The 14,034-nt window shown below is 47.5% G+C and overlaps 1 protein-coding gene across 2 annotated transcripts; it reads right to left on the reverse strand.

Moving 5' to 3' along the window:
- Positions 1-1,055: 1,055 nt before the first annotated feature.
- LOC309367132 (tubulin alpha-1D chain) lies at positions 1,056-8,064 on the reverse strand. 2 transcript variants are annotated; one of them, XM_081906481.1, is made up of 4 exons: positions 7,967-8,064; positions 6,157-6,379; positions 5,252-5,400; positions 1,056-2,136 (listed from the first exon to the last, which is right to left on the reverse strand). In XM_081906481.1, exons 1-4 carry the CDS (start codon positions 7,967-7,969, stop codon positions 1,153-1,155), a joined length of 1,359 nt encoding a protein of 452 aa, XP_081762607.1. In that variant the 5' UTR covers positions 7,970-8,064; the 3' UTR covers positions 1,056-1,152. The 2 variants fall into 2 exon arrangements, with proteins under 2 accessions (XP_081762607.1, XP_081762606.1); XM_081906480.1 differs by lacking the exon at positions 7,967-8,064 and having other exon boundaries at positions 6,157-6,418.
- Positions 8,065-14,034: the final 5,970 nt, after the last annotated feature.

A 14,034-nucleotide genomic window follows, 5' to 3' on the forward strand; every position in this document is an offset into this window, starting at 1 on the left:
ATACCACTACATACGCCAGATGATCCAGGATGGACTTGTGGAGCTATCCTACTGCAGCACCCAAGAGATGACTGCTGACATCCTGACGAAACCCCTACCAAGAGAGAGTTTCCAGAATCTACGTGTCAAGCTGGGACTCTGGGTGGTTGAATAAAGTTGTTTATATTTTGTGTATGTTGTATTGCCTGAGAAGGGGTATGTGGGATGTAAAACACAGGAGCAGTCAATGACAACATTCCTAGAGTGTACATGTTAGAACATGGGGAGGGATGTCTGTCCAGCAAGCAGGTAAACTTCCTGGGGACGGACTTCCTCCGCATGTGACCAGAGGTGGGTGTGGCCTCACCTGTGCAGGTAATGATAAAAGCACAGGGCAGGCAGCCATCTCTCTCTCTTGCCTCTTGCTCTCTTGCCTCTTGCCTCTCTCTTGCCTCTCTCTGCCATCTTCCTTCCATGAGGAACATCTAAGGATGCTCTCTTGGCTCCCAGCCAAGAGAGGAGATAAGGACTATCTTGCTACAAGATAGATTCTAAATGTATTTTACCTTTTTAAGTCTGTGTGCCTTCTGGGATCATATTGTGAACAGAACGTGAGTAAACTCTTTTATACTTTTATAAAGACTGTGTAGTGTCTTGTATTTTAAGAGGGATCAAAGGGGAAATTACCAGAGTAATTATTATAGAGGTTCTAGCGAACCTGTGCACACGTTACCGTTGCGAACTAAAAGGGGAATGTTTATAAACTCTGCTGATATTTTGGGAACTTGTTAGCACAAGTTGGATTAGGATATAATCTTACAATATATCCTCTCCTGCACCCCTGAACATTCCCACAGTATTTCTACAGGGAGGGGCATTTGTCAAGGGCATCATGTCAAACAAGGAGTGGCAGTACCACAGAAGACCACTAATGTGGATTGGACTTAGGTGTCCCATGTGGGACAGTGTCATTTGAACAGAGGTACAAACCTTCAGGAATGGCATGTGACTTCTTGATGCTTATAGGCCAGCAGAGCAAGGAAGCAGCTTTGAGTCAAGAAGAAAACTACACCACATTCTGCGACCCAGTTAATATTTTATTTTGCGAAGAGAATCCCCAAGTGGCAAGGCAATGGATACTTTAATTCCCCATATAACACAAATTGAGCTGTGCTAATACTCATCACCTTCCTCTTCTTCTCCTTCACCGTCTATACTATCTGTTCCCACTTCTTCATAATCCTTCTCCAGGGCGGCCATGTCTTCTCGTGCCTCGGAGAACTCCCCTTCTTCCATGCCTTCCCCTACGTACCAGTGGACAAAAGCCCTCTTGGCATACATCAGGTCAAACTTGTGGTCCAGGCGGGCCCAAGCCTCAGCAATGGCGGTGGTGTTGCTCAGCATGCACACTGCCCGCTGCACCTTAGCTAGGTCCCCACCAGGAACCACAGTCGGGGGCTGGTAGTTGATGCCCACCTTGAAACCTGTGGGGCACCAGTCCACAAACTGGATTGTCCGCTTTGTTTTAATGGTGGCAATAGCGGCGTTGACATCCTTGGGCACCACATCGCCTCGATACAACAGGCAGCAGGCCATGTATTTGCCATGGCGGGGGTCACATTTCACCATCTGGTTAGCTGGCTCAAAGCAAGCATTGGTGATCTCCGCTACGGAAAGCTGCTCATGATAGGCCTTCTCCGCAGAGATGACCGGGGCGTAAGTGGCCAGAGGGAAGTGGATGCGAGGGTAGGGCACCAGATTGGTCTGGAACTCTGTCAGGTCCACATTGAGTGCCCCATCAAAACGAAGCGAGGCTGTGATGGAGGACACAATCTGGCCAATGAGCCTATTCAGGTTTGTGTAAGTTGGGCGCTCAATGTCCAGGTTCCTGCGGCAGATATCATAGATGGCTTCATTGTCCACCATGAAAGCACAGTCTGAGTGCTCAAGGGTGGTGTGTGTGGTGAGGATGGAGTTGTAGGGCTCAACCACAGCTGTTGATATCTGAGGAGCTGGGTAAATGGAGAACTCCAGCTTGGACTTCTTGCCATAGTCAACCGAGAGCCGTTCCATCAGCAGGGAGGTGAATCCTGAGCCGGTGCCTCCCCCAAAGCTGTGGAAGATGAGGAATCCCTGGAGTCCTGTGCATTGGTCAGCCTGTGGAATGCAGGAAACAAACCAAGCGGTGGTCAGTTGGGGTTAGGAAATGGGGTGGAATAATGGGATAGAGTCCTCCAAAACTCTCTCAACCACTGCTTTATTGTCTCCCAATTCCTCTGGGAGACCCAAATTCAAGTCTCTGTATTTCAGCATTAGAGTTTAGCCCTATTGCTGGCCAGTTGGGATGCATGAATTTGTTAACTTCCACTCGTCTCTGTCTCTAATTTCGCCAGTTTTAGATTCAGTGAGGTTGCTGAATATTTTTTAAGTCCTCATGAAAATTCACCAGCATTTTTGTTGGATTTCTCCTAATATATGTTGCTTTGACTAATAGACACAATTTTTGGCAAGCTGCTTTTCCTAATCTATTGCATTTTTCTTCATTACTTTCACTAATGCATACATTTTATGCACATTTTCCCCTAATACGTGCATTTTTGCACACATCATTTGGTTGCAGAACTGCAACAGAAACTTCAGAGAAGTGCAAATTTCAGAGAAAAGCTTTGTTTTGGTTCATGCATGGACTTGAGATGCGCAAATTAAACTTAACCAGATTTCTCCACCAATCAATCATCTGGGCAGTAAGAAGGATCTAAAATGCTTTCATTCCAGCAAAGGTGTACTTGCTACATTACCTGTGGAGAATCGGTCCTCATGACAGACGGCCATTGTGTCACCATTGCAGGAGACTGGCTGTTGCATGAGCAGAGAAAGAGCCTGCTCCACAGGTCACTGTGCGCTCAAGTGTTCACAGCACCCAGCCTTGCTTACAGTCAGGCGTCCAAGATGAGCCTGCCCTCCACAACTTACTTGGACAGCTGGTTGTAGCTGCCCACCTGTCAATCACATGATGTCAATACGATGTCAGGTGATCCAAAGTTCAAGCTGCAAGACTGGCGAGAAGCCTTTGCTTGCTTTTCGATAGTAAAAGGCTTGTCTCCAATCTTAGTGCTGTTGCCTTCGTTTTAGGGCTCATCCACACTTAGCTTTGCTCTGCATTTCTATTTTTTTTTTAATATAATTTTTATTAAAGTTTTCCAAATTAAAAACAAATTAGATCCAATTCATACACTTTCTTCCAAAACCAAAACCAGGACTTCCCCTTCCCACCCCCAGTTGTGTTCCAAATCTTCCGAATAAGCAATTAAGTTCAACAAGTTTTTATCCCATAACTCACTTAGCATCAATAACCCAATTTTTCCAAATTCCCATCCCCTAAGATCGATTTTTTCCCTTCCACGAGTTCCCCCTTTCAAAATTTTATAAAGAAAGAAAAAAAGATATAAAGATAGAAAATAATTTTACAACCTTTGGATTCCAAATTTCCCTCCCCCCTTTCCCTGTTGTGTTCCTTCTATCCCTTCCTCCTAGTGTCTTCCTGAGGTGCCTACCCGCTTCATCCATATCCCTCTAGTAATTTGCCAGTCATATTTAATTACAAATGTCCAATCTTGGAAGGAGTCTGTCTCAAAAAGGGGCCCATTTTTTCTCTCCAGATTTTTCTATCCAGGAGTAAAAAACTCCCATTTAATTTCCATAAGCTTGTCAAATCTGGATGTCCCAAATGTTCCCAACTCTGTCCAGTTCATGATGTTTCCATATTCTTGTCATTCTCTCTCTTCCTTCTATTTCCCTATTTTCCCGCAAAAATGTTCTTTTTCCATGACCTTCTTATTTTCTGCAGAGGCTTGTTGTTCAGAAGCAAAGCGTCATGTCCCTTTCGTTTTCCAACTGAAAAGTCCATTGTTTCCTGTAGTTTGTAGCCCTCTGTAGACAAAACAATGTTCCATTTCTGCAGTTCCCAGGAGATTAAAAGTTACAACTGTTCAGGTTTCCTGAAAAAAACACATGCAGTGTCGCTCAGCTCCTCTAGGTGGATCGCAGTAACTGAGTTCCCTTCCAAATCAAATCCATTAGTCCAACTAATTTATAAATCCTTATTTGAAACAATTTATATACAATTTAACCGGCAAAGTCCTCAAAACGAAGTCCCTGCTTTATTCTTCCATTTTGACAGCCTTTGACAGCTGTCAAAACTCCCGATGCTCTTTCCCAGGTAGTTTCACGGATCGCTCCAGGGATTCGGGGGGGGGGGTTGTTTTTTTTGATACAAATTCCACTTTTCTCCTCCAGCACAGTCTTATAATTTTCCCTCGCAAAGTTGCCAATTCATGAAGATAAAGATACGCTCGATCTTAGTCGTTAAATCCTTTGTTTTAGCTCTTCTACAATTGAGGGGTAGGCTGACTTCCTTTTTTCCACCTCCCCCGTTCGCTCCAGATTTTTAAAAATTTATCCCTCTTTTTTTTTAATCCATAGTCCAATTACTCACGGGTTCTTTTAGGTCCAGATTTTCAATAGAAGAAGCCAGCGCTCTCCGCCGGATGGCTTGCGGCTGCGCTCGGCAGGGATAGCAGAGAACTCAAAGCACCACGCTTCTCCCCGGCGCCCGATCCGTAGCCTTTAAAAAGGCTCTTCACGAGCCGGGATGGCGCTAACGGTGCCAGCCGAGTCTCCATGTCCACGGCCTCACTCTGGCCGTGGTTTTTGAGGGTCCCCGCATCGCCGGTGCGGTAGGACCCAGGCCCTGCCGAGCAGGCTCCCTCCGGAGCTCGGAAGGAGCCCGCCATTCGGCGATGGCGCCGACCCGGAAGTCGCTTTGCTCTGCATTTCTAAACACAGGTCCAGACTTTATAGGTATGTGTCACACACACACACACCTGGCTATTTTTTCAGTTAAAACCCTCTCTTTACCGAATTGGAGCGAACAGCAATCCATGGCAAAATCTGAATTACTGTTTGTTCTGATTCAGCAGTAAAGATCAGCTTTTCCGGGGGAAAGCAGCAGGGGGGGGGAGCACTCAGACACAGACTGGGAAAGTGTGGACCTGTACCTAGAAAGTGTGGGGCAAAATTTAAGTGTGGATAAGCCTTCTGCACTATAATCTAGTTCCCTGAGTGAGGCAGTGGAAACTGAACTTGTGCAGCATCAACACAAGCCGCTGATTATCTCCCCTCCACGTTCATTAACCAGAACTCCTCCCAGATTCCAGAAAGCAGATCCAGCCCCTTCCTGCCCCAGGTCTCCCATGCCACCAAGCCCAATTACCAGCTTCCGGATCCTGTCCAGCACCAAGTCAATGATCTCTTTGCCAATGGTGTAGTGCCCGCGGGCGTAGTTGTTGGCAGCGTCTTCCTTGCCAGTGATCAGCTGCTCTGGGTGGAAGAGCTGGCGGTACGTGCCAGTCCGAACCTCATCTGGATTGCAGAGGAAACAGTAGGTCAAGTCATTTCCTCACCTCTCTTGTCTCCTAGCCCACTCTGCTGACAGACCAAGGCTGGATGGAGATTCGGTTTCAATAGCTGAGAGTATGATATGGGTTCAGCCCTGACCTGAGAATCTTTTCACCAGATTTAGAGAGTTCTCAGCTAGCCAGTGGGCCACTGTAGGCATGCAGAGAGGGGATACAGACATGGACCACAGCAAGCACATTTTCCATAGAAAGCCACACTCCAAAGTCTTTGCTGTCTCCTATTGACATACTGTGAGAATACAGACAAATCTGGGAGGATGTTGCCATTTTAAATGTCCTTGTGTGGCAACACAAACTTGAAATGGGTTCCTAGCACCAAACTCGCTTGCTTTCTACATCCATTTGTTTTATTATTACATGTCTATTCCACTTTTCTTCCTAGGAACTCCAACCCATTTTAAGCTCACAACAACCCTGTTGTTCTTAACGACTGAAGAACAACCTTTATTCTTAACGAATGAATGTCATGGATCCCTGTGGTTCTTTAACCAGTTCATTCAAGCTGCTTCAGGCCAACATTAGGCAGGGTTAAGAATTCTACCCTGGGGTACCATTAAAGGGCATGAAGTTCTTAAGCATCTATTATTATATTTTTACCACCATGGCAGCCACCAGAATGTCTTGGGCCACCTCAGATCAGTATCCAATCAGAATACACAGAGGATCCAGTCAGACTCCACCCCTAATACACAGCCCTCACCGATCACAGTGGGTTCCAGGTCCACGAAAACAGCCCGAGGCACATGCTTCCCAGCTCCGGTTTCACTGAAGAAGGTATTAAAGGAGTCGTCTCCACCTCCGATGGTTTTGTCGCTGGGCATTTGCCCATCCGGCTGAATCCCATGCTCCAGGCAGTACAGCTCCCAGCATGCATTGCCAATCTGCACACCAGCCTGGCCCACGTGGATAGAAATGCACTCGCGCTGGGGAAAGAGGGGCAGATCCATCACTGGTGTGGAAGCTACATGTCAGGGGCTACCAGCAGCAGAACAGGAAACTCCCTGCCTCCTGTGGCAAGCCACCAAAAATGCAGATTAATGCATCTTTCTGGGCAGTGGAGTATTCCCAGGCTCTGGGGTGGCCACTCCTAGACAGGAGCTTGGTCTTTGCCAGAGCAACAGCCAGTGCTTTTTTTCTTTTAAAAAAATGTTCAGGGGTACTATCATTTTGACTCAAGAAAATCACTATTTTATAGTTCAAACCGGGAAAAATAAATACAGTAAATGGACAAAAGTACAAAGATTCACAAAATGTTTAGGGGTATACGTACCCCTGCATCCCTCCCAGAAAAAAAAGCACAGGCAACAACCATCTTCCTGGTTCTAGTGTATTTTGGTGAGTCCTTTGGCTCTAACACCTTGGCACAACATCTCCCTGCCCCTCCAACAACTCCGCCTTTACACTGCAGTAGTCAGTGGCTAGGAGATGCTGACACCTCGTTCTCAGGTCAGGAGCTTAATAAGAATAGAAGCAAAATCTCTTCACCAGTCATCTGGAGGGCACCAGGTTAGGGAATACTGCACTACACCATAAAATCTCTTTTTAAAAGGTTGTTGTTGTTATTTACTCAGGGTATACATGGTGGGCTGCATACCAAAATTAGTATATTGTCATAGTATTGAAAAGGTTTTTTTTGGGGGGTAGGCTGCATGCCCCAGACCCTTCTAATTCCTGGATCCGGCAAGTGTTAAAATCTTAACAAGGGTTCAAATTGTTGAAACAGTCCTCTAAGTATGGGTCATTAAGGTAACAAAGGAAGTCGCTCCATGCCAGATAACAAATGGATGTCCGTCCCTCCCCCACTCCCTCTTGGGAGTTGTTTGTGAGAGCTAGAGGCAAAATGCGGCAGGCTGAGGGCTGGGCAGCTGTGAGATATATAGCCATGCCTGATTTCTGTATGAATCCAAGGCTGTGGCTCTGGGAGAAGGAAGGCCCTCTTGGGGTGTTAATGCTGTGAGCCTCTCCACCATAGGCTCAGGTTGTATATCTGTGTAAATAAACCATACATCCTAAAGACACCACTGTCCTTTATTCTGAGGAAACTGAACTCTGGATAAGGGCCTGGAATTCCTGGAATCTTTCAGTGTTCAGACATTGGGCTTCCCTTCCTCTCTCTCTCTCTCTCTCTCTCTCTCTCTCTCTCTCTCTCTCTCTTTTAAAAAAATAGTATTTCCCATTTCCCATTATCTAGAACTGAGGCTGAGTGAAAAAGGAAAAAGGGGAGGGCAAACTGGTAAAAACACCCCACCATCAAGAGTGCTAATTCCTCTTCCCTCCTGTTCCTACACTGTGAAATTATTTTATCCTCTTTTCCCTACACCATGCATACTTCGAACAACACCCTGGCTACAGATCTAAAAGCACTTGCATTCCCATTAGAAGGGCACTGGGATCGTACGGCACTATATTTAAAACAAGGGAGGTCTCCACATGGCCCTGACAGCTATGCCGAGTGGGGCTGCCATTCCCTCGCTGCTCCAGCCCAGCTGACAAGTCCAGGCAAGACTCACCATCCTGCAAAACTGTCTCCTTCGACCTGGCGCCGATGAGCTCAGAGGGCGAAGGCTGGTAGCTGAGGGGTTTTCCTGCAGTGTCTGCCTTTTATAACATTCCGCAGCCCATCTCCAGGCAGGAGGGATGCTTTGTTGTTAGAGATGGACACGGAGCTTAGCCTGAATGGTTTCTGAGTTACGGCCGGACTCAACACACAATTCACAGAGAAAGCCAAGCTAAGCCTTGGTTACACCAAACATAACTAGGGACTTGGGGAGGGACTGTCCACAGAGGATTATTACGTGTGCAGCCAAGCCTCACCTTTAAAAAAGAGAAAACACTGGTATTTTGTTATAAACTCCCCCAGTCCTGCCTGCTGTTGTGCTAGCATGGAGTGGGGCATCTTGTTCTGTCAAAGGGCCACATTCTGGGCAACCTTCCAAGGGCCACATGATAGCAGTGGGTGGGGCCAGAGGCAAAAGTGCACAGAGCAGCAGGTGTGAATAATAATAATAATAATAATAATAATAATAATAATAATAATAATTTATTTCTACCCCGCCCATCTGGCTGGGTTTCCCCAGAGACTCTGGGCGGCTTCCAACAGAACATTAAAATACAATAACCTATTAAACGAAGGGACGCAGGTGGCCCTGTGGGTTAAAGCCTCAGCGCCTAGGACTTGCCGATCAAAAGGTCGGCGGTTCGAATCCCTGCGGCGGGGTGCGCTCCCGCTGCTCGGTCCCAGCGCCTGCCAACCTAGCAGTTCGAAAGCACCTCCGGGTGCAAGTAGATAAATAGGGACCGCTTACTTGCGGGAAGGTAAACGGCGTTTCCGTGTGCGGCTCTGGCTCGCCAGAGCAGCGATGTCACGCTGGCCACGTGACCCGGAAGTGTCTCCGGACAGCGCTGGCCCCTGGCCTCTTAAGTGAGATGGGCGCACAACCCCAGAGTCTGTCAAGACTGGCCCGTACGGGCAGGGGTACCTTTACCTTTACCTAACCTATTAAACATTAAAAGCTTCCCTAAACATCTTTGTGCAGTAGGCTAGTTTCTACACACACTTGCATACACATCCTACCTTCCAGCCAGGGAAGCAAGAGGCATTATCAGAGTTCAAGGGCAATTCCAGCCAGAAAAATAAAAAAAAATCAAGGAGGCTACAAAGCAGGGTTGGCAATGGCTTGGAGAGAGCGGGGTAGCTGAGGAGGGGCTGGCCTGAGACTCCCAAGGACCTGTCATGGACTGGCTGGATGCAGAGCCATGGTGGGAGGCACCAGCTGGGGAAGAAGGCTCAGAGCCAGGAGACTGGTGGTGGGACAATGATGAGTGGTCAGAGGAAGCAGACTGAGAGGAGGAGGTCAGAAGCTGAAGAGGCAACCGGGTTTAGTGAGCAGGAAGAGGCTGTGGCAGAGCGCAGTCCAGAATCAGAGGCAGAAGCGGAGGCTGGAGAGGAGCCATGAAGCGTCAGGCTGCAACAGGCAGCTCCCCTCCCCTCTGGTCTCCCTGAACCTGAAGAAGTATAAATACAAAGCTCAATCAAATTCCCCCTCCATTCCTATCTCACAGTGGCCCACCAGGTGCCTATGGGAAACCTTCAAACAGAACACAGGCACAACTAGCCGTGATAGCTATGCCCTGCCTGCATGGTTGGAGGTAGAAACGCTTCTGGATACTAGTCGCTGAAAGCCACAGGAAGGGAGAGTGCTCTTGTGACGGAGTCCTGCTTAGGGGCTTCCCACGAGCATCTGGTTGGCCACTGTGAGAACAGAGTGCCATTGGCCTGATCCAGCAGGCTCTTTTTATATTCTTAACAGCCCTTTCCTTGCTTGCCATTCCCAACAACTAATGTTACCTAATGCAAGTGGCCAAGGCACTCACTCTCTCTCTCTCTCTCTCTCTCTCTCTGATCCACACTGGCCTTTGAATCGCTTCCTTGTTTGCCTAATGGCATGTTCAGCCAAGCGGTGACCATGGGGACAGTGATGAGACAAGGCAGAAGTTGGTTGTCCTTCATTTTTTCTGTCAACCCTGCGCTGAGCCACAATACACACACACACACACACACACACACACGCACACAGAGAGAGAGAGAGAGAGAGAGAGAGAGAGAGAGAGAGCGCGCACCATGGAGTGGGGGAGTCACTCCATGGAATGCATATAGGTAAGACTTGTCAAGACTTGATAGAGTTTACCCTTCCACTGCCCAACAACCTAGCAGCAAGCAAGGGATAACGCTGCCCCCTTGTGGTGCATAACCCACTAAGCATGCTTTGATGGCATTGCCAAGGCAACCGGCAAGTCTCAACAGAGAACGAACAGAGTTAGGGAAGAACAACAGAGAACCATTGTTTGCAGCGGCTTTTCTGGAATGGTGGGAGCAGGGCAGAGATTCACAGGTGCTTTCCTAGAAGGGAAAAGCTCCTCTTCCCTTTTCGCCTGGGTTTCTCCGTCTTGTTTTCCTTTGGGGGATCAGAATTCCTACCCGCAGTGTAAAGCAGTGGGCCATCTCGCTCAGGAAAGGATCCTAGCAATGGATCTTAGTGGAAGTTTGCAAATCTTGAGTTCATGGGCTGCGGTCATCAAGGGATCCAAGCTGCAATCTCCATTCCAGGCTGCCAGAGTCAAGAAGCCATGCCCGGCAGTGAGGCTCCCCCAGAAAGAGACCCTCCAGTGGAGCAGGTAAGGACTCTGCTCTTGTGCCATGCTCAGGAAAGGGTTAAAAGGCTTCCTTGGAGTCCTTGGTGGTAAGGAACTTCATGGTGCAATTGGGGGGCAGAGTAAAAGCATTAGCCAAAAATCCTAGTCAGGGTCGGACTCAACATCTGTTAATTGATTGAATTTATATATACTGCTCTATACCTGGAGGCCTCAGGGAGATTCACAGAACAAAATCAAAATATAAAACCACAAAATATATAATCAAAATAAAAGCAACAATCCAATAACTCCCTCCCCCCAAAAAACCCCACATTTTAAAAGGGCATAGGATGTCAATTTACAACTGTGGAGCACATGTAGGCCAAATTCAAAGATTCTAGGTTTTTCAAGCCCAATTGTTGTGTGCATATGGATTTTCGGTAAGGGGGTTGCAGGGCATGCGGAGGGGAACCATTCCTATATCAATTGCAACCCCTCACAATGCCCCCTGCATGGCAATTGGAGACCATGGGGGAGAAAGCCTATTTGCTGAGCATGAAGAGGACAGGGGAGGCATAGCCTGGAGGTGGAGGTCCCAGAGGCCCTATCCAGCCCCCAGGTGCAGAGTTCTCCATCCATGGTTTAGGGGCATCTTTATACGAATGGTCCCTCTCTCCTGCATCCTTCCTGTTCTCACCAGATGCCTATGAGGAGCCTGTAAGCAGGACCTGAGCATCACAGCAGCCTGCCCACCTCCCATTCCCAGCAACGGGCATTCAGAAGTATTCCGTCTCCATTGCTAGAGGCAGAACATAGTCATTGCTTCTTTACTGTATGTTATTACACATACATCGTATTAGTTGTGCTCATACGGCTAGATAGAATACGCTATCTCTGGCAGCATCTTTGGGGAGTGACAGGAGATGAATGCCTCCCTTTAGTTCCAACCTGGTGGATCTTTTGCAAATAACCACAACCCAACATGCAGCTGGAAGGTGGATAGAATCTGTCCATGCCTGTCAGCCCACCCGGAAGCTGCTGGCTTCTTACCCAGGTCTCATGCTTCTTCCAGCTGCATCTTGGAGCAAGGCCGACACAGATCAAGCATACTAGTTCTCTTAATATGCTTTGAGAACTTTTTGTTAAATATATTCAAGGAAACAATAAAAAGTGGAGGAGGCAGTGTTATAAGAATTCTAAGGTCTCAAATATAAAATAAGTGTTCATAAATGTACAAGGCTAATGTGTCTGAAATAGTACAGGAGAGCAATCCTGAAGCCATTTTGACTCTCCCAGTGACCGCAAATATTCCTCCGCAGTAAGGGAGGAAATGGGGAGAGCCTCCCCATTGTCCTTTGCTTACAAATCCTGTCTTAAGGGCGTATTTGTGTATGAATAGGATGAGCCTGTGACCTGGATTCAGGAACTAAACTATTAACCATCACAATAGAATGGCCAGGCTGCCCAGGTAAAGCAATCAATGACCATTGTCGGGTATCCTGACAGACAGGATTTCTGTTGTAGACTCTCCCCCCCCCCATATATTTCTGTTGGAAACCCCCTCCTTCTGTGATGTTTGGGGGGGGGGTCTTAACCTACAGGATGGGCAATTTCAAATGTCTATATAAGGGCTTGCACGCCATTGTTCTGGGTTCCTCTCCTCCCTCCCTGCGGGGGGGTGAGGGGGGGACGCTGTTGCAACAGTTTAATAAAGATCAGGCTTATTAGATTCTTTGCTCCTCAATATTCTCTGGTTGGCCTCTGTTATTTTCTCCTACCGATAAGGAACCCACTTAAGGACTCTATACGGGCTATTAGATACCCCATAAGGGGAAAGGAACAGGTTATTTTTCCGTTATAACAGTAGTAAGGGAAAGCAAAAGATATGTCTGTCATTTTTGTGTGTCTCTGATTCCACACAATAAGGAGTTGTGGTGGACAAACCCCACTTCTCCAGGACATAACTATTCTGAACGTTGGGTTGGTAGCACCCTCTAGTGACAAACAGTAGTAATACACGTTTGTTGCATGTATGAGAATAATGTGGGAGATAGAGAAGACACTGGCTCATCAGAATCTCTTGCTGAGCACAGCCAGGGCCGTCTTTACCAATTGGCATAGTGGCGCAGTGAACCAGGGTGCCAGGCCTGTGGAGGGCACCAGGAGGAGAGTCTGGGGAGGGGAGAGCAGGAGGTAAGTGAGGTGGAGTGGGGGCATGGTGCCTGAGCGCCTCCAGCACCCGTTGGAGGCGCAAAGACCCTGTTCCGCCCTGGGCAGGCTGCAGGCCTGGTCGTCCTCTTATATACCTGCTGGGATTGACAAGGTATCTGACCCTCATCTGAATCTCATAGCTCTCCTGTAGGTGCCTCTGATTAGTTATCATTTAACACTTGGGGAAAATAATTAGCATCACACGTCATGTGACTGAAACAAAGGTAACCTGTGTGCGTGCTTGCTTGCTTGCTTGCTTGATTAACAGCTGTTGGGAACTTCAAAGTCCCTGCTCTCCCTTCTTATGGTCTTTGTACTGGACCTGGAGACTCCCATAGAGAGCATTCCATGTCAAGAAGGAGGGCAAGTGGGCAAGTTTGCCCTGTCAAATGACAGGGCAGGAGTTACACAGAGCAGGGCCTTTTCACTGGTGGCGCCCATTGTATGCCTCGCTCTTCCCAGACCTGCTCTCTTTTGGCCTGTATTTTGAAGCTTTATAAATTAGGAAGATTTTGGAAGAACTGGTTGACAAGTCTCATCAGTTGCTGACGTATGAGCGGATTTTATTTGCTACTATTCTGTGCTTCTGATGCACCAGGGCTTACACCAGCGTAATAGAGTTGGCCAGGATGCCAGAAGGGATACAATTCATGAGCTTTCTCCATTATCTCCACAGCAGGGGGTGTTCAGTCAACAGTACAAAGGCTGAGCTGAAGCATTCCCTGCTTTCAGCAATAGGGGTTGCTGTTTGGTAGTACCCAATTGGTTAGCTGTCAGATTCTAGAGCTCCCTATTGGAATTCCCTCTTAGGTAATTCCATTCATAAAAGACAGTGTTCATTCATAAAGCAGTAACATAAATCTCCATTGCTGCATATTGGGTGTATATTTCAGCAGTTGAACATACAAGTTTATGGCCATGCTGTAGTGTAGTGCAGTGCTTATGCGACTGTGAATAAAAGATGGCTGGGCTCATTTTCTCGAGGTTTGGGGGGGAAGAGATGACAAAACTGATTTCCAATAAGTGCCCCCCTTATTTCCATAACAAGTCCTTGAGTCTGTACTCTGAATAGTGACACCAGGGACCTAGAAGGTGCAGGGCTTGTCAGTTCAACCCCTGCACAGTCTCAACAGGGCTGACCTTAAAGCAATTGGAGCAATTACCGTATTTTTCGCACCATAGGGCGCACCGGACCATAGGGCGCACCCATTTTTTGGGGGGAAAATAAAGGGGG

Source organism: Podarcis melisellensis (genome assembly GCF_964234715.1).
Source record: "Podarcis melisellensis genome assembly, chromosome: 1".
Lineage (NCBI taxonomy): Eukaryota > Metazoa > Chordata > Lepidosauria > Squamata > Lacertidae > Podarcis > Podarcis melisellensis.

Excerpts from the sequence above, each read along its gene's own strand:
- LOC309367132 (XM_081906480.1), bottom strand. The coding sequence starts at position 6,403 with ATGGATCTGCCCCTCTTTCCCCAGCGCGAGTGCATTTCTATCCACGTG. Across the intron at positions 5,401-6,156 it reads CCTGGAACCCACTGTGATCG|ATGAGGTTCGGACTGGCACG; the intron begins GTGAGGGCTGTG and ends TCTGCAATCCAG. Across the intron at positions 2,137-5,251 it reads TGGACAGGATCCGGAAGCTG|GCTGACCAATGCACAGGACT; the intron begins GTAATTGGGCTT and ends TGCATTCCACAG.